Source organism: Volvox carteri, assembly GCF_000143455.1.
Source record: "Volvox carteri f. nagariensis unplaced genomic scaffold VOLCAscaffold_33, whole genome shotgun sequence".
NCBI lineage: Eukaryota > Viridiplantae > Chlorophyta > Chlorophyceae > Chlamydomonadales > Volvocaceae > Volvox > Volvox carteri.
The window spans coordinates 1,151,194-1,169,996 of NW_003307576.1; the positions used below are offsets into that span (position 1 = coordinate 1,151,194).

At 56.5% G+C, this 18,803-nt stretch overlaps 3 protein-coding genes across 3 annotated transcripts in view; 2 read left to right on the plus strand and 1 right to left on the minus strand.

The window, feature by feature from the left end:
* Window positions 1-1,291: 1,291 nt before the first annotated feature.
* VOLCADRAFT_31042 (uncharacterized protein) lies at window positions 1,292-5,408 on the plus strand (the record flags this gene model as incomplete). Its single annotated transcript, XM_002952935.1, has 7 exons — window positions 1,292-1,406; window positions 2,067-2,242; window positions 2,560-2,954; window positions 3,051-3,261; window positions 3,825-4,109; window positions 4,693-4,806; window positions 5,268-5,408. Coding segments are annotated over 7 exons (1,437 nt in total), but the record flags the coding sequence as incomplete, so codon positions are not given.
* A 3,351-nt stretch (window positions 5,409-8,759) lies between these two features.
* Window positions 8,760-11,563, minus strand: VOLCADRAFT_118259 (uncharacterized protein; the record flags this gene model as incomplete). Its single annotated transcript, XM_002953034.1, has 5 exons — window positions 8,760-8,984; window positions 9,500-9,713; window positions 10,328-10,519; window positions 11,144-11,287; window positions 11,367-11,563. The coding sequence occupies 5 exons, from the start codon at window positions 11,561-11,563 to the stop codon at window positions 8,760-8,762; spliced, it is 972 nt and encodes a 323-aa protein (XP_002953080.1).
* Window positions 11,564-12,142: 579 nt separating this feature from the next.
* Window positions 12,143-18,803, plus strand: part of VOLCADRAFT_93790 (uncharacterized protein) — a gene marked incomplete at both ends in the record, with an annotated part of 14,384 nt that continues 7,723 nt past the window's right edge. The window contains 8 exons of the mRNA XM_002952936.1: window positions 12,143-12,172; window positions 12,416-13,057; window positions 13,303-14,710; window positions 14,939-15,228; window positions 15,409-15,635; window positions 16,323-16,401; window positions 16,830-18,200; window positions 18,463-18,602. Of these exons, the coding sequence (XP_002952982.1) occupies window positions 12,143-12,172; window positions 12,416-13,057; window positions 13,303-14,710; window positions 14,939-15,228; window positions 15,409-15,635; window positions 16,323-16,401; window positions 16,830-18,200; window positions 18,463-18,602 (4,187 nt within the window). The remainder of the gene's footprint in view (window positions 12,173-12,415; window positions 13,058-13,302; window positions 14,711-14,938; window positions 15,229-15,408; window positions 15,636-16,322; window positions 16,402-16,829; window positions 18,201-18,462; window positions 18,603-18,803) is intronic.

The following is an 18,803-nucleotide window of genomic DNA, read 5'->3' on the forward strand; positions in this document are numbered from 1 at the left end:
GCACCTTTGAATGACACCCATGGCATGGTGCGGTGCATTTGCCGAGCCAGAAGTGCAAAGCGCCCACAAAATTAGAACACCTACAGCCGTTATAAAAGGTAACCTTTCAAGATGTCAATCAAGTTGTCAAGAAGACGTTGTACACCGCGTTAATCCGTGATTGCCAATTACGCGATGGCCACCGAGTAGCAAAACATTTCCACTCCAAATCTCTGCCAGTAGATTAGGAAGGTTGCTCGCATTTAAAAAGTAATGATTTTATTTTTTTCTGCGAAAAGCTCCTGTACGAGCGCACAATGGTCACTACAGGGTGTTTCCACTTGGCCGCTCACTAACATTAAGTTCAAAAAATCTCACACCTGGCTCAGCAAATCATAAGTGACACACTAGTTATCAGGGCCTCAGACCTGCTGATAACTTTCAAAGTGGACATTAACTTCCGAGCGAGAAAACTCATACTTAGCCATTTTCCTTCCACAAGGTCCTTCCTCGACTTTTGTATTTTCCTTTATCCACAGCCGCAAATAGCCCGCTAACCAGTGGAATTCCAGCAGAACCGGTCGAATTGCCCACATTCCAGCAATTAGCCGACCAAACTTTAATAATTTGCGCATTAACTTACACCCACTCTTACTATAACAATAGTTTAGTGCCTTAATAGCAACCTGTCGTATGGTTCCGGGGCGCTTAGTGGAAACACCTGTTCAATAGCCACACACTAAGTCCACTTTAAAAATAATGTTGGAAAGTTAGTGCGCGGCCAAGTGGAAACACCCGCTAATCCTAATCTTGCGGGATGTTACGGATTAAGCTTTCAGGCACTAGTCAGATTCGTTTCGACATGTTTTCTGCAAATTTAACAATGCATTCTGCCATACATGGTAACGCCTTTGACGCATCGTTGTGTCTTCGGCGCTTTTCTGCTTGCGCTCCGGCTGTCAGCACGCCTAATCTGCACAGTCGCGGCTACTGCAGCACCACCAATACTCGGAATCAAGGCTCCTCCGCTGCCGCCCGCGCCCATGCGCTTCCTCTAAGCCATCACGCGTTACAATTCCGGAACGCCGCTGCGCCGCGTCGTAACGCAGGGCCCACTCCTCGACATTCCACGCTTCCTATAGACACACAAAAACCATCATCTTCCCCTCCAAGGGCCCGGAAGTCAGCTTCCTTGGTGAAAACTCCAGCTGCTGCTGGCATACCATCCAGTACTGCTGCGGCTGCATCGCCAGGACTTTCGCCTTCATCGTCGTCACAGATGTCCTCATCCCAATCTTTGCCAGAGGCTTGTGATGTTGTCATTGTGGGTGCCGGGCCAGCTGGGCTAGCAACTGCGTTACTGCTGGCCCAACAGCAGAGCCCGCGCTGGGAGCGGATCGTCTTGCTAGAGAAGCGACCGTCTATCGGTGAGCACATTGGCGAGCTTGGCGCGGCGCGGCAACGGAGGGGGATTGACAATGACTGTGTGTGTGTGTGTATCATGGCTGTGTCTGCGGCCTCGGGACAAGCAACAGTTTTTTGAGGGAATGAAACAAACCGCACGGCGTGTGATTTGTACGGCATGCACAAAAACGCAGTATGACAACACTACCATCAAACACGAGATCCATGCCGTCGCCGTGTGTCGAACTGCGTGGAAACATGTTGAGGATCGAAGTACGTGATATCGCCGTGTCTCGGTGGGCTTGGCGCTCTGGGAAAAATGCTGTGTCTACCTTGCAGCCTGTGTTGCGCTTGTGTGGCATCGTACAGGGTAGTGAACCTGAATTCGAGGTGTCGTACTTGACGGCGCTTTTGAAAACTCGTTCAGCTACAGATCGTGGCGAGCTTCAGCAGCGGTATGAAGTCCTTTTTCCAAACTAGTGCAATTCCAAACGCAACACAACACATAACACAAGAGACAATACACAACCGGTTACACCTACCCCCCAAAACCCGACCATGCAGTTTAAATTTTAGAGTTCCCCATTGTGTTCTTCTCATTATCATCATTCAATTCATAAACCCACTGTAGCGCCTATTTCCTGGCCTGTTTCTGTCTACCTCACGCACTCATACACTTATAGACGCGGAGGAGGCTGACAAGTCGTACACATATATGATCGACGGCCGGGGCTTCTCGCTGACCGACTCTGCGGGCGTTACGAAGGCGGTGGAGGCGGCGGGTGTCTGCTCTACGGGGCTATCGATTTCGCGGGTTTACCCGGACTGCACCTACAGCGAACGCCGTTTCGACTTCAAGGTGTGTCTTCCGTACCGGCGTACGACACCGATCAGGCACCGGCAGCAATCCAAGAGGTTTCCATTCCATCAGCCTAATTCTTCTTCCTCTGAAGATATCGAAGATTTTGCGAATGGCGCATGTGTTTATGCTCCTGTAATATATTTGTTGACTTACAGCCTAATAGGCGTTGCTGAGGTGCATCCTGGGGTGATTTTCTGAGAGCAATATTTTGTACGGAGCAGCCGTGCATGGCTGGTCTTTTCCACCTCAGCATTTCTTCCTTTCCTTGATTCGTTCTGGTTCGTTCTGGTTTCCCCCCCGCCCGCGTTTTCCAGGACTCCTCGCGAGCTTCCGTTTGGTTGCCCCGACGGGCCTTTCTGCGGGCCCTGCACAGCGGCCTAGCGGAGGCGGAGCAGCAGGGCCGGGTGCGGATTATGTACGACGCCAAAGTGACGAACATCGAGCTAGCGGCACCAGGACGAGGACGTGCGTCCGCCGCCGTATTACCTATTGCCGTACATGTTCGTGAAGCCGGCGGCGCCGGGCGGGAGCTGTGTTTTACCCCCCGTTTGCTTGTAGGAGCTGACGGAGCGGCCAGTGAAGTGCGCCGGGCGCTAGAGCTCTGGGCGCCGACGGCGGGCCTTCCCGAAGGAACCTTCAGTCCCGTGGTGCTCGACTCGCCATCCGCGGGCCTCCGCTACAAGGTGTTGAACGTGCCCCCCAACCCTCCGTTCCGCACAAAGCAGCAACCACCGCAGCAACCACCGCAGCAGCAGAAGAAGAAAGAACAGCAGCAGGAACAGGCGACTGTGTCAGCCGGCGGCAGCGGCAGCAGTCACCGCGTCCTACCAAACTCGCAGTTTGCGATGATCCCCAGTATCAAGGCACCTAGGCAGCGGGCCATGCAGCTCGGGATGCTGCCCTTCCGGGACCCGAGCTCTCCGAGGACTGCCAACGTCATCGCGCCATCTGACCACGTCTTTTGGACGCTCGACACCGGGGAGAAGCTGGGTGCCTTCCTGCAGGCGAGTTTACTAGTAGCAGTAGCAGTAGTAGTGGTAGTAGTAGTAGTAGTAGCAGTAGCAGTAGTAGTGGTAGTAGTAGTAGTAGCAGTAGCAGCAGTAGTAGTAGTAGTACTAGTAGTAGTAGTAGTAGTAGCAGCTTATTAGCGTTTGATGGGGAGACAGTCGTGGTTGCCCGGTTACTGCTGTGTACTTTGACTCCGTGCTTTAACTGATATGTTAACCGGTATTTGTGTATACTTGTGTGTGCGTTGCCACTTGGCGCGTCGTGTATGTCTGTGTGTATGTCAATGTGCCTGTGTATGTGCTCATGTTGTGGTCTCTTTCGTTAGTTGTATTCGGTGTGAATGTGGCACAAGTGGGGGCCGTAGGAACGCGTGCATGGACACGCAGTACGGCAACACGGCACTGTACGGTATTTAGAAGATTTGCTTCTTCCTTCCTTCCTATCGTATATATAGTAAATCGCATTCCCTCCTCTCTTTTCTTCACTCCGTCCTTGCTTCTCTAACGTCTCCTTGCCTTGCCACGCCTCGCTGAGTTCATCCTCCAATTTTCCTGCTAGTGCCTCTCAGGAGTCCTTCCCGCAACTCGACGTCTCAGCGCTCTTCAACGAACAGCAGCTGGAGGCCGCCGCCAAGTCGCGTGGCGGATCCTTCCCGCGCCCGCAGTACATGCGCCATTTCATTGCCGTACTGCCGTACACGCCACGCGACAGCGACCAGCAGTTTGCCGCCGCCGCCGCCGCCGCCGCCTCCTCCTCCTGTGGCGTGGTACTTTTGGGAGACGCGATACACTGCTTTCCACCGGACCTGGGCCAGGGAGTAAACAGCGCCATGCAGGACGTGATGGAATTTGCAAAGGTGTGTAATCGCCGTACTGTACGGCAGCCGTACATTAGGGGGCAAGACACGGGCAGTTGCTGCGGTGCAGGGTATTGGGGCTACGCCGCTGAGTGATGTAGTGTTGGGGGACGGTGTAGTATCTGGCCGCTGAAAAGGCCGCTCGAAATGCTGGCGGTCGCGCTAAGCGCGTATTTGTAGAGGTTATGTGTGCCGTACTGTGTACCAGCTACTACAGACGGCACGTTCGTGATAGCTGTGCATGTTGCTCCTCCGGGAACTGGAGCCTGGATGAGGGTATATATGTGTGTGTCTGTGTTACATGGTTGGGGGGTACGTGACCCCATAGCATATTCAGCTATAGGTCCGTACAGCGTCGTGACTATGCAGGGGTGCAAAGTGAAGGAGTGCCGTAGTTTGCCGTACTTGTCCGTACCACTGATTTCCAATTAGCAGATTACCTATGTCATACACTCAATCCAACCCCCTCCCCGTTTTTTCCTGCTAGCTGGTCCGGACCTATTCCTGTCTGGATTGGACTCTCTTAGTGCGTAAAGTTCTGATTCCCCTGCATATGCGCCCGCTGGGGGTATGTCCTGTTCAGGCTCTACACGAGGAGGATGGCAACCTGGCCCGGGCGCTGCCTCTTTACGAGGGGCGCCGGGCGCCAGAGGCCGCGGCGCTGGCTGAGATAATGACTTTCGGAGCGCCGTACCAGGTACGACAGTGCAGAAGCAGCATGGGCCTTATCGCTCTGTACGGCAGCACGGCCAATTTAGCCCGTCGTAAACACCCCCAAAAGCCAATGTGTCGATCGCTGCGGGTGGCCTTTTTAGGCTCGTCACCTTGGGGCAAATGTGAGCAGGGTCACATGTACCCGCCATCACAGCGCCAGTGCATGTATGACTCGGTCTGAGCTTTTTGGTAGGCGTTTTGAACGAATGTCTTTGTTGACGTACAATACATGTCGTACGCGATTCTTTTCCTTGCACAATATATACTTTTACTCCTGTCTGGATTGCCTAATTTAGCACCAATTAAGATCGTTAGGCCACCCGCGGTTGTTCGCCGTTGTCCCCAACTCTCATCCCCACCCCTTTATCAACCCCTGGCGCAATGCCGTACGCCCCATTTTGTCCATGTACCGTTGTACATTCCGTACCATTGTACGGAAAACAGTACAGTCAGGATAAAATTCGGCGCGCCCTGTGGGGCTTGAATGTAATGCTTCGGATGTTTCTCCATCGGCTGGCTCCAAAGGTGTTTTCGCAGCAAACGTTCGTACTGATACAACAGGCGGAGATGAGCTATGCGCAGGTGGGGAGAAGAGTGGTTTCAGTTGGATGGGGAATTGTTTTGTGGGTGCCTCAAGATGTGCTTTTAGTGGAGCCCTTGAGCCCTCGGCTCGTATTAGGGCGGTTTGCAGGTACTAGTGGGCATCTGGTTGGATATGTGTGGAACATGCGGCGATTTGGCTTGCGCCAACGAGTGATAGAGCAGCAGCCTTGACTCTTGACTGCCTTGATGATATTGCAAACATATCATATATGGCGAAGGTCCAATCTGGCATATTTGCATTTTTTCTTGTGCCGCATCCCACAAGACGTCAGCGTTTTGCACGTCCTTTCCCGCATCGTTTTTCATTCATTCGTATGCCATGCCAACGACTAATGCTGGCTGGAATCGAGGATTGCTAAATATCTACGTTCAAGCGCTTGAAAAATTAGTAATTGAGGAAAGGACGGCTCAGTGAAAAGCGCCGCCGTTTATAACTTAGGAACGTATATGGTCCCACCGCAACTCTATCGTTCCCTTTGGTCGTTCGTATCGTTTATCACTTGCTTTGTTTGAAGTGCGAGGTAGGATGGTGCTTACAGGCGATCTGGCAGCCCTTGAGCCCTCGGCTCGTATTAGGGCGGTTTGCAACTTCGTGGGGGAACGCACACACACACGCACACACACACAAAAAAAACCTTAGGATTACAACTTAGACGCGCGTCCTTACCGCAATTGCTTCATCAAGCTTTTAGTTTATTCATGAATATTAACTGGTTGCACTTCCATCGCCGCAACCTTGCTGCTGACTGCTGTTCGCAGATACGGGACCAGGTACATGCAACCACTCGGCGGATCTGGGCGCTCGTTGGCGCACTGGCAGTTGCGCTCGGGGCGCTGGCCGTGAAATTTGCTTTGGCGGCAGGTACCGGCACGCTTGCCGTAGCCTAAGTAAGCTTCACTGCTGCTGCGTCGGATAGGCCCAGAAATAAGCGCTGCATGGAGGCATCCAGCCCGATGATTCCAAGTACGCTCTTACTGTTGATTTTGGCGGCCTGGTTGTTGGATGGTTTGTCTAGGTGTCCATGTCCTATTTGGCGTAAGGTTTTAGGCAACAGCAGCAGGAGCTCTATCAGCGGCTTCGATAACCTTTTTGTTTGCGCTGGGGCTGGTCTTGGTACCTTTGTTTTGAAGGTTGATAAGCTACGCTGCAGGGCTGCCTTGCATAGCTCTCGTAGTTCGGTAATACTCGGCTACCGAGGCTGAAAAAAATGCGAAATGCCAAATTTCCGAACTCCTTGAAAAAGATTTCATTGCGCCATTGTCCTTACCTTTTGGTGCGCGCCTGTTTTCAGTTCTTTCGATATGACGCAGGCATATCACCAAATTGCCTTGCGTCCAGAAGAACGTGAGCGTTGTGAACGTTCTGCTTTCCGTACTCCTTTCGGCCATTATTATCTACAAAGAGCCACGTCAGTTCCTTCCGACACACAACGGCGCGAAAAAGCTGCTCAGGTCGCACAGCTGCTCCATTAACGCGACACATTAGCAGGAATGAAGCACAAAGATCCCATTAGCTCGCTTTGCATTCACTTCATGCACTTTGCATCAAAGCTATAAATTATTTTAACATCAGAAGTAACTTCCGAAAAACAGTTGAGATTCCCTCCTCCAGACCGTCCTTAGAAAACAGATCCAGATCTCATTCCGGATCCAGATCCACATGATATGAGGTGAAGTCTCCATGAAGCGTCCGATAGGTACACCAAGTACACAGCCCTGAATCCGAAAGTCCTCGTGTTCCCCCAAAAAGACGATTTGAAACTCCGTACGGCACCTTTTATGGGTCTTTAGAGATCGCAGGGATATGCTGCCGCCGGCCCCCAGAAGACGAAAGGGAAAAACACAATCCCAGCGGCGATGTCAGCAGTACTACCAACAAAACCCCTGAGTCCCGATGCCCAGCAGTACTAGCAGCTAGAAACAGCATCATCAACAACAAGGAGGATGTGCAGGCAATCGCAACGGGACGCGCTAGGGTGCACAACTACACGAGCTACACGAGCTGCACATATGACCGCAACTCCGTCTTCACATGTACGGCAAAGCATGTAACCTTTGCACCTTTTCGTGAGTGCGCGAAAAGCAAAACACCAAAGCCCCCCACATTTGCGTCGTGACAAAAACATGACCCCGCCGCCGACATAAGCAAGTGTACGACACCCGTACAAACACGGCATCCGGCCGTATAATCCACATGCATTTCTGCGCATATGCAGCTATGCACACTGCCACCTACTACACTACCGCGCCTACTTCCTAGCAACAGATGAAGGGCCCTTGCACCGCCACGCACCTAAGCAGCAGCAGCAGCAGCAGCAGCTGCAGCAATCTAAAATCTGTGAAGCGATCTAAAAGCGGCATTGCTTACGCAGCTTTACTACATGCACAGCCTTTTGATATGCCCGAGCGCCTGCAGTTACCCCCCTTCGCATTACCGCTCTGTAGTGAGCCTCATACACTCCTTCCCGCACACACATACACCCCCTCTCCCCCCCCCCCCCACCACTTCCTCCTCGCCCAGCCATTCGCCATGATCACCCAGTCTGTGTGTCAGTCTGTCACCAACGTCTGTCTGTCCGTTTGTCCGTCGTAGATAATAATTATCCATACTACCACGAGTAACAAAACCCGCGTCGGATCTCCCCCGTCACGCGCCGTACGACATCATTTTTTGGTACGACATCTGACATCATCTACATGTCACACCGTCAAGCATCGCGCGTGTTTTGAAACCTCTTGTCCCCCCAACACAAAAGAGGGGTATACCCCTCCAGCTCAAGTACAAAAAAACCCCACCGCTGCCAAAGGGGCAATATCCGCCCAAACACTAAAACCCTCTTGTCCTCTCGTCAACGGCGACGTTTACAAATGACGACGTTTACATGGACCGCGATGCCGGCGACGAAAAGGAAACGCACTCGCTCACTCACTGGTTCGCTACATATCCCATTCGCAGCTGCCATGCAAGGTGAACCTGAAAAGCTGCAATCCACCCTCACTCCCAACCCCACCGTCCTCAACAGGACGTAGCTCTTGCCAAGCGTCGTTTCGCTCCCTTTCCCGACTTTCCCTCCTGGGCAACCTACCCCCCCGCAACGCAAGCAAATCACACGCGGTCGTGCCGTACCGTGCCGAGTCAGGGCGCTGCAGACACCGTGACAAACTGAACTTGACTGCACTGCCACGCCTCGCTGCCTTTCCAAACAGACAGGTATAGCTGTAGACAGGTAACCAACACGACTCCATGGGGGTCCCACCCACCCAACCCCCCGGCCCACCCACCCGCCCGCCCGCCATCCAACAGTCGCGCCCTCATCATCATCATCATCATCATCATGAAGCAATGGTAACCACCCTCTCGCCTGCCGTGCCGCGGTTCCGTCCCGCAGGCACCAGCACCTGCACCATGGCGACGTCACCGCCGCCGGCGCCGCCGAGCAGTCCTCCTCCTCCTCCTCCGCAGCCGCCGCCGCCGTGGGGAAGAGCCGTCACATCCCCCGAGGCGCTCAGGGCGTCGCCGCCACGTTTGATGCGCCGCCGCGCGCTCCATTTCAGCACCTGATACCGAAAGGGGGGGCGCCGAAAGATGCTTTATTAGGAGAGGTAGGGCTACTTCAAGTTGAGCTTGGAGTTTCCCATGACGGCGTTGTTTTGTTTGGGAACCGGAATCCGAAAGAATCCAAGAGTTCGTGCAAAGGCCGTACACCGTACGTCAAAGGCTATAGATAGTTAAATACACCAGACGCAACAAATGTAAGGAAAACTGTCATGAAGCTAAAACAAAAAGAGATCTCGGAGATTAAATGAAATGTACTGCGCACTGGAAAGCGGTGAAGGAGCCCCGTAAGTGAAGAGGCCCCACAAGCCCCATCTCCCACACAACTACCGGACCATCAACCCGCATACGTGCGCACGCACCCACACCCACACCCCACCCACGTCCCTCCCCTCCCCCTTCCCTCCCCTCCTGCTCCTTTTCTCCCGTTCCTTCACCCGCACCAGCCCCACCCCTTCACTCCCCCTCCATCCCCCGCAACCTCCTCCCCCCGGCCCCACCCCCGCGATAACCCCACCTGGTCCTGAATCCACGCCTGTCCCACGTTCAGCAGCATGGGTATCCCCACCATGACAGTGAACAGCTCCGCCTCAGGCTGACCGACAAAGGCCCGGTCCAGCGCCAGCGCCATTCGCTCCACCACCTTCAAAGTGGACAGCACAGTGCCGCCCACTGACAGCCGGGCGGTCACCACACAAGTAACCCAACCGGCAGCCTGAATCAACCAGCGCCTGGAGAGATACAAGGTGATGGCCAGGCGGGGGGGGGAGACGCAGTGTCAAGGCGGGGGGGAGGGTGAGACGAACCACTGGCGGTGGAAGCTGATACCAGGAGGGGACAAATGCAGGGTGAACGATAACCACACCCCTTCCCCCTCATCTCTTCAAGAGGAGTCCCTTCTAGGACTTTTGCTCCCCCGTATTTCCTTGCCCTCCTTCCCTCCAACCCCAACACCTCCCGAGACGGTCAATGGTAACGTCGTAAGACTAGTATGATATTAACAAGGTTTTGGAAGCAATAACACCCTTCCACACAGCGCTGGGGACACCAACACGCTCAGGACGGCCACCGGTACACGACGCGTTAAACATGTCGGTAGCTTTCGCGCCCCACTTGGGTCGTTTTGCTTTGAACTCCTCCTCCTCCTCTTCAACCCCTCCTCTGCCCCCCTCATCTCCCCCCTTCCTCTCCTCCTCCTCCTCCTCCTTCTCCCCGCCTTTGGACTCCCACGGCGGTTTGCGGGGCTTTGAAAGTCGGCAGTTGTTATTTCCCTTCCTGACTTTGCATACATTGCCACCCCACCTTTCCCCTCTCCTCCCTGCCTTCACTGGCATCCATTCCCTACCTCGCATTCGGCGGGTCCCCGTAATTCCCCGACTCGAGCAGCGCCTCCGTCCAGGGGTGCTCGTGCTCCCGGTCCCGAGCCGCCATCAACTGACTATGCCGCCACCGCGCAGCCCGGTGCATCAGGCGGTGGAAAACGATGGCCAACGTAATGCCCAACGTACAGTCCATGAGGTATACTACAAGGTACCATCTGTTGGGGGAAAAGGTTTTGAAAATTCAAATTTACAACATAGGTGCACGGGGCATATATCGGCGGGGACGAGGGGGGGTTTGGAGTTAAACATGCTAAAGAGGTGCTAAAGGTGAGGAACTCCCAGGCTCGAGTAATGGGATATCGGCTGTGGATATCGGAGAAGGACTTAGGCTGCGGATGTAAGCTTTGGTTAAGGTTGTAGGTTATTGGCAAGCTAGGACTGAGGACGCCGGGGGGCCTGAGCTGTGGATACCGGGGGATTTGGGTCATGGGGGTTCGCGAGGGGTTATGGAGATCGTGTGTGTCAAGTGTAGGAAGAAGAGTGGAGGATGACTTGAGGGGTAACCGGCAAGGAGTCTTAACAGTGGGGTGTGTAGAAGTGGGGACGCGGAAAGGTGGGGAATCGGTGGCATACCAGCCAGGTTGCGAGGAGCCAGCCCTTTCAGATGCTAGAGCAATAGGGCGTAATGTAGGTTGCGAGGTTGCGAGCATGAACGTGGGTGATGGCCTGGTGTGACGGGACGAACTGACAAGGATTGGGACCCCGACAGAGGTTGACAGACCGCAAAGTAATAATTCTGCTTGGGTGAAGGGGAGGATATGGTAGCGAAGACTGCTCACCCGCACTCAGAGGCCTGCGTTGCCGCTTTATGCGCAACAACGGCAATGGCCATGCCGCACAGGTGCCCTGCTCCCGCGGAGCAAGCCTGCTTGCTGACGTCCAGTAGCCAAACAGTCCATGCTCGCCGGGGCCGCTCTTGGTGCCTACAAGCGCCGCGAGACGGTGGATACGAGAATGAAGCGGAAAGTTCACGGCTAGCTTTCCTACTTTTCGGACGCCTACCGTTTGATGAGTAATGCTGTGAGGACTATGCATAGCAGCACGAATTGCGCCAGAAGTGCCGTGGGACCCTGTATAATGCGGCACTCCAAAGTCTGCGTTATCTTCGGCGCCACTGGCCCCGCTGTAGGTGACGCGGCAGCGCCATAGATAAACTCGGCCAACAATAGTATTAGCCACCCACAGCCCCGGCATTTCATATCGACCTTGAGGCTGCACAGCAACTAGCCATGCCGTTGCTAACGGGGGGTTTCCAGGACCACGGCCATACGAGCTCACAGTGGTATGACTTGCTGCAAACTTGTGTATGCTAGTGAAGTGGTCCGTGGTGCGAGACTGGGGCTTCCACGTAGCAGTACGGCGAATGAGCATAATTACAATGCAAGCTAACTTGCAGCGAAAACAGAACAAAGCTTGTAGCTAGCATTTCTAGTCCCATGCTTAATGCTTACACAGGTTTTGTCTAACCAATCTGCAGCGTGCAAATGTTTTCGCCCGTTGCCAGCGCCCTCTTGTGAAATCCCTTTCACAGTCTATCATTTCGTATACATAGTTGTCTAGCTCGTAGGTCGCCAGGCCAAGTGGAATGTGCGTTGTTAGCATATGCGCATAAAAGGCATAAACATGCAAATCACAGATCGTCGGCGCTGAAATTCCTCTATGGTCACCTTTTTATTGGCTCAACTCGGCCTGAGCTAACCTAGTGGACCCCGGCCGGGCCTCCGGCAGCGTTCGACGGAGGCTCGGCCGCAAGCGCTACCTTAAAAGCTTCATAGAACATGCCCCAACTCTTGGCACTTGTGGGCAAGGTGAGCATGCAGCTCCATCGGTGGATGGGAGCAACGCGAGAGCTACGGTCCTTTGCAGCACCCCTTCCATCGGCAAGCTTGTCAGCCGTGTTTTCGGTGACGAATGTTCCTGTATACATTTCGGCTGAAAAGCTCTAGGAAGCCTCCTTTCGCCTGCAGGGCTTGCTGCGGTTGTTGTCGCACAACTTCCGCGTAACTTTCGCCACGCCCTCCGCTCTTGGCCACCCTTGAGCTGAAGCGCAGGCTCTTGGAAGCATACTTCGAGGTCCTGGCAGCGCGGAGACTTCAGGCCGCAACCGCAGCAGCTTCGATAGTGATAGCGAGTTTGAAGGCTCATTGCGATTAGGAGGAGTTTCCGCGACAGGAGCCTCGCTGATCCTTGAGCCATCATTGCGCCAGCGCTCTAATAGCCAGAAAGAGCGTCTGGAAAACCTCGTCACGGCTGCGACACAGGGCGGCGACCTGTTCAGCGCCGCGGAGCGTAGCGCAGGGACTGCCATTGCCACCGCCAGCAGCAGCTGCAGCGACCGCGCCTCAGCCAAGACCGGACGAAACAGCAGCACCGCCGGGGCGCTCACCTCCTCCATCTGTGCCACTGCCTCCGCGGCCACCGCAGCTGCCTCATCGGCCACTGCCGCCGCTGGCCAGGGCACCTGCTCAGACACAAGCGGTCCCGGCAACAGCTCCCCGTCTGCGGCATCTCATTTTTTCCGTGCGTCCCGCGCGAGTCTTAGCGACACGACTGCCAGCGTCGCCGGCGAGGCGCTGCGTCAGGCTAGCGTCACTACCTGCAAGCACTTTAGCCGGGAGAATTACAACAACTACGTCAAATGGGTGCGCGCAACCCGCGGCGCCAGGCTGGCTGGCAAGATGCGCTCTCGGGAGGTACGGCAGAGACAGAGAGAGGCATACGGAAATCAGGGTGCCTCGGGAGGGATCGTTGCTGCATACTTGGATTCTCTTTCGATTGGATTTTCTCATGCCCTGTAGCTAGCATATATATTACCCCAATCTTGCTATTCTATGCTGCCTAGATGATCTTAATTCCTCCCACCCTTTTTTGTCGTCTCGTGACGTGTTTGGCTCCGAAACCCCGGATCGATCCCCGCCGGGAACGTCTTTCCCATCAGTCCGTGTATCGAAACCCGCACCCGACTCTGTTGCTCCGCTGCGAGCATTGGCTAGAGGTAACCGACGAGCAGCATCGATACGGCTCCAATCTCCGTGTCTACTTTGACTATTGGGTGGCGGAGATGGAGGCGGCGGAGCTGACGCCGCCGCAAAGCCCTGCCCTCATGTCGCCATCCCCATCTTGTGGGCATCTGGTCGCCCTAGCTCAGCAGCAACAGATTGCAAATGCTATCGCCGATGCCGCAACCGCGGTCGCGGAATACACCTCCCCCCATCCTAACCTCTTCCGAGCTCATCATTCGAGCGAGTCTCGGCATTCATATCATCGCACATCATCAAGCCAGCAGCGTGAAATGGCCATCCAGAATGCACCAAGTTTGCACCAAGTGCCACTGACGGGGTTGATGCCACCTCCTCCTCAGCAGCAGCAGCAACAACAAGAACAACAGCAGCAGCAGGAGCGGCAAACAAACGGGGGTGTTGTATTGGGGGCACAGCAGCAGCCGTCGGTACTAATAGCGGCGGCGGCGGCGGCGGCCGCAGGGGGAGCGGTATCCGCGGTCCCCAGCCACAGCACAGGCCCGGGGCCGTCAAGGTTTTCTAACGATGCCAGCGCAGCGCCACGGCCTATCGGAGCTGCTGAATGGCGCAGCCCCTACTACGAGCAACAGCAACAGACGACCGAAGAGGGTTTGCAGCAACAGGAACAACAACAGCAACAGCAACAAGAACAACAGCAACAAGAGGAGGAGCAGCAGCTGCAACAACAAGGCCCTAACGGTTGTGTCCAGCAGCTAAGCCATTACCGTCGAACCCAACATCATTATCACTGTCAACCTCAACATGATGTTGAGCCAAGGGAAAGTGAAAGGGAAAGGGAGAGGAACAGGCCCCCTGGGGCGATGGGGAAAAGGGGTGAAGCTGGGGGGAAGTCCGGGGCCGCCGACGGCGCGGGGGGGGACGTTCTCTTGGATGGCGGCGGCGGTAGCGCTCCGAGCTCGAAAAGCAGCCATACTCTTTGGGACGACGTCTCGCAGTTGGGCACGCAGCAGGACGCAGAAGAGGGCCAGCAAACCGCATCGCAGGGGCATGCGCACCCGCAGTCGCAACTCCATGTCCACAACTACCTTCACCACCACCACCTCCTTCACCACAACAACCGCAACCACCAACAGCATCATCATCGCAGGAGCCACCATCACCTGTACGACGTGGGCGGACTGAACGAACGGGAAGGCAGTGTGCACAACGGCACCGACGACGGCGGCGCGGATAGTCTGCCCGTTAGCTTCACCGCTACCCGAAGTCATGACGGTGACGAGGATGACGTGCGCGGCGGCGGCGGCGGCGGCAGCGCCGAGCTCCTTTTTCCACCAGGCTCGGCTGCCGTCGCCTCAGCACCCGGCGGTGCCGCAGCGCCGCTACGCTGCGTTGCCGGTAGCTGCGACCCGCCGCCGACGCTACTGCAGCGGCGACAGCAGCTACAGCAGCAGCGGCGACGCAGCTGCGGCGAGGTTGCGAATTCCGGCGGAGCAGTGTCGGCGGCGGCGGCGGCTGTGACGGAGGGTGGAGTTCTTCCGCCCATCGCGGCACAGCCGCGCCCCGCCTCGGCTGTAATCTCGGTCGTTACGCCAGCTGCGGCATCAGCGGCACCTGCGCCCATCGTGGCGCTGCCATCCCAGTTGTCTTGCCCAGTCTGCAGTAGCCCGCGCCGCAATGTCTTGTGCAGCCCGTCACGGCGATTTGTGTTGGCGGCCATGATTGATATGTCCTTGCCAACGGCGGAGAGTGACGATGGCAGCCAGCCGCCAGAGCAGCAACAGCAGCCAGAACAGGAGCCACAGCAGCAGCCGTCGGCACCGGGAGACGCCAGCTGGCAGCAGCCCCAGCAGCAGCAAGGTCATCGACAAGAGCTCTTAAGTCAGGTAGGGGCGCGCTGTGATGGAGGTGAGCTAGTCGCTCTAGACGGGCTTGTCAGTCAAAAACTGGTGCAGCAGCAACAGCAGCAGCAACAACAGGACGGCCCTGGCGGCGCGGCGCCGCCAGCTACACCGCAGTATCACCATCCCAACCACCATCACCAGCGGCACCACCACCATCATCAGCATCATCATCAGCAGCAGTTGTCGACTTTCCCGCAACTAGTTGGAGGTGGGGCAGCTGCTGTGACGCCGTCTCAGACGCCAGCGACACCCACGCTGACCAGCTGGGGTGGCGGCATCGGCATCGGCGGCACGACTGGCGGCGGCGCGCCGGGTAGCTTTACGACACAACGCGCGTCAAAGCTGATGTCCAATCGTGCGAGCGTCGGGAGCGGTACCAGCTTCTTCAGGTGGGTAGCGGGTAGTGGGTAGTAGCATCATCACTTTGGGCTCCCAGGACACCGACGGCGGTGCTTTCCTCCAGGCGGCTCCTGCCGTGCAAACCTCCAGGACCCCAGCTAGGCTCCTCGGCTACCATGACCATGTGTGACCTGCCTGTGTAGCTGCCTCTGGATATCTAGGTTTCCGTGTTGGCCTGGTTTACTCTGGCCTGGTTTACTCTGGCCTGGTTTACTCTGGCCTGGTTTACATGTTTCCTCTTTCCTCGTTATGTTCCTAGGACCGTGCATGGGTGTGTCTGTGTCTTGCAAGCTGGACGTTTTGCCCCTTGACCCCCCTCCCCCCCCAAACACGACAACCATACAACACGTGCTTTACGGCATAGGAACCTGGTAGCCCGGTGTAACAACAACAACAACACAATACAACGCAACACAACAGCTCTTTTTGCATCCACCCATCTCCCATCACCGTTATGGATTCGATCTAGCGACGACGTGGGTCTATGCGGGTTTGTTTTTGTGGGGATAGCGCATTTAGGGGCTTCTGCAGCCGATTTCTTTCCTCATATTCCCAAAAGCCAAGGCGCTGCGACCGAACGAACGGTTTTTGCAGCATCCTCCCTTCAGACGCCGGCAGTGAGCATATTTGGGACCTTCATGTGTACGTGGTTTCTCTCCTCTCATCCCTTTCCTCAGGTGGTTAGATAATGGCCCAGGGCAGGATGTGGATTTGACGCACCTTGGCGTGTCGAGAGCGAAGCTTGATGCAGAGCGGGTGAGTAGTACTGCATCAGACATCAGCAACACCCTTTTTGTATTGCGGAGCGGGCAAACGTGCGCGCTGTGGAAGGGGCAGCCCGGGCCTGGGTAGGAGCAGCCCGGGCCTGGGTAGGAGCAGCCCGGGCCTGGGTAGGAGCAGCCCGGGCCTGGGTAGGAGCAGCCCGGGCCTGGCACGCGACGCAGCGAGCAAGCGTAGCGGCCAGGGATCGACTCCAAGCTCGTTGCCTATTTCCCACCCACACCGCTTTCTCGTCGCCGTCGTTGAACCTGCCGTCCCGCTGTCAATCCTGTCTGCACAGAGGATTTATGCGTGCAGCTTATTTCGCTCGTAAATCACGGTCGTTCTGTTTGTTGTCGTGCAGCGATAACGCTGACGTTGACGTGTACGGGGACGATGACGTTGCTTGTGGGACTGTCCCGTAGGTGAAGTACTTGACGCCGGACGAGCTTTTGGAGTACGAGCTTGACGTTGACATGGAGACTGGGCTGTTGCGGTACAAGCGTAGCGGCAAGTTGCTCCATACGGGGCCTGACGGCCGAGGCTCCTTGGACGAACACAGGCGGCCGCCGACGCCGCCGCCGCTTGCCGTACCGTTATCGCTTCTGGGCGAGGGCGCCGCGGCGTGGTGGCGTGGATCTGGATCTACGATGGCGGGCGCGGAAGCGCCGTCGCTACCGCAGCAACTGTCGTTCTCCGAGGCCTCCATCACGGCGGCGGCTTCGGCGGGCTCCGTTGCACCTCCGCTGCCACCGCGCAGCTCAGCAGCGGCGGTACGGCAGACCTCCCGCCGCAACACTCCCATGGTCACGATTCATGAGGGTAGCAGCGGCGGTGCGGCAGTAGCGGCGGTACGGCAGTTTGCTCTCTGTGGCGACGCGGCGATTGAAGCAGCGGCGGCGGCAGCAGTGGCGGCGAATGTCGTACCTGGCATCTGCGGCGTAGGCCAGCAGGTCCTAGGCACGGCTTCGGAAGAAGCAGCAGCTGTAGCATCAGCCAAGCTGGTAGAAAGCGGCAGCTTGCTGCCTGACTTGGGACTGAGGGGCCACTCGGCATCGTCCATGGCGCGGTTGGAGTCGTCAAGGAATGGCGAGTATAGCAGCAGCCACTCCGCCGCTAAGGGCGGCGATTCTCGGGTAGTCGGAGGCGTCCCTGGGGAAGAGGGAGTAACGAGCAGGGGCAGTAGCGCAGAGGACAGCGACGGCAGTAGCCAGCCCTGTTTGTCCTCGGTGGCGGCAGTAGCGCCGCTTAGCAGTAGCACAGGCGAAGCCGGCAGCACCGATGACGGCGGCGGCGGCGGCAGCCGTACCTGCAGGTGCACCTCAAGCGCCTTCGAAGTACGGAAGGGCGACGGGGCGGCTGTCAACGAGATTGAAATGGGTCACAGGCACGACGACGACGCGGTGACGTCAGCGAACAGGGTGATGGCGGCCGCGCGAAACTGCGGCCTGGAGGCACCGCCGCCGCCGGACCCGCCGCTATTGCCTTTGCTGCAGCTTCAGGACGTACGGGCACCCGCCCGGGTGGAGGTGACCGCACTAGGCGACGCCGTCATCACTCCGACCGCCGCCACCGTTGACGCCGCTGCGGCCGTCGGAACTCCGGGCCGCAGCGTTTGTACAACCGGCAGCATGCCCAGGACGCCGGTGGCCGTACAGGCTCCTGGCATCGGCGGCGCTGGCGGTGGCGTCGGTGGCAGCGGCGTCGGCGGCGGATATCATCACGAGGAGAAGGAAAAGGTGGCGAAATGGATATACGTGGTGGATCCGGAGCTGCGTCTGTTCGTACACCCCAAGGTGCGTGTGGGTATCGATGCAAAAAAACTCAATATTGTAGCCCTGCTGCTGCTACTGCTACTGCTGGTGTTAACAGTAGATCTTGCCTACTCCACCAACCACATCCTGACCGCCACATCATCACCCCTCCCCTTCCTACCGATGGTGCCCCTTGTGCCGTTTCCAACATACACCTCGCTCCCTTGAGGATCCATTTCCATTGTGTCTGAACGTAGCATGCCGTACTCTGTGCCGTACTGTGCCGTGTCCTCCTTTTCTCCAGGTCCGCGGGCGTTTTCATCATTCCAGCTTCTTGCGCGGTGGCGCTGTGGTGGCGGCGGGGGGCCTTGCCGCTCGCCATGGCCGGCTGCGACTACTGACCGCGGACAGCGGCCACTACTGGCCCCGGGAAGAAAATTTTAAGTAGGTCTAAACGCCCAACGTGCCGGTGTTGTTATAGCTCTAGTGAATCCGAACCCTTCCCTAGTCCACCCTCCCTGCAACATGTCTGTGTGTGTTTTGCTTGAGGTTTTTGGTTTGAGCCGCGATGTGGGAAATGTAATGACGATGTTGGTACTCGGTACACTGGAGAACAACTTTCATATCATATGAGGAAGCGAGCTC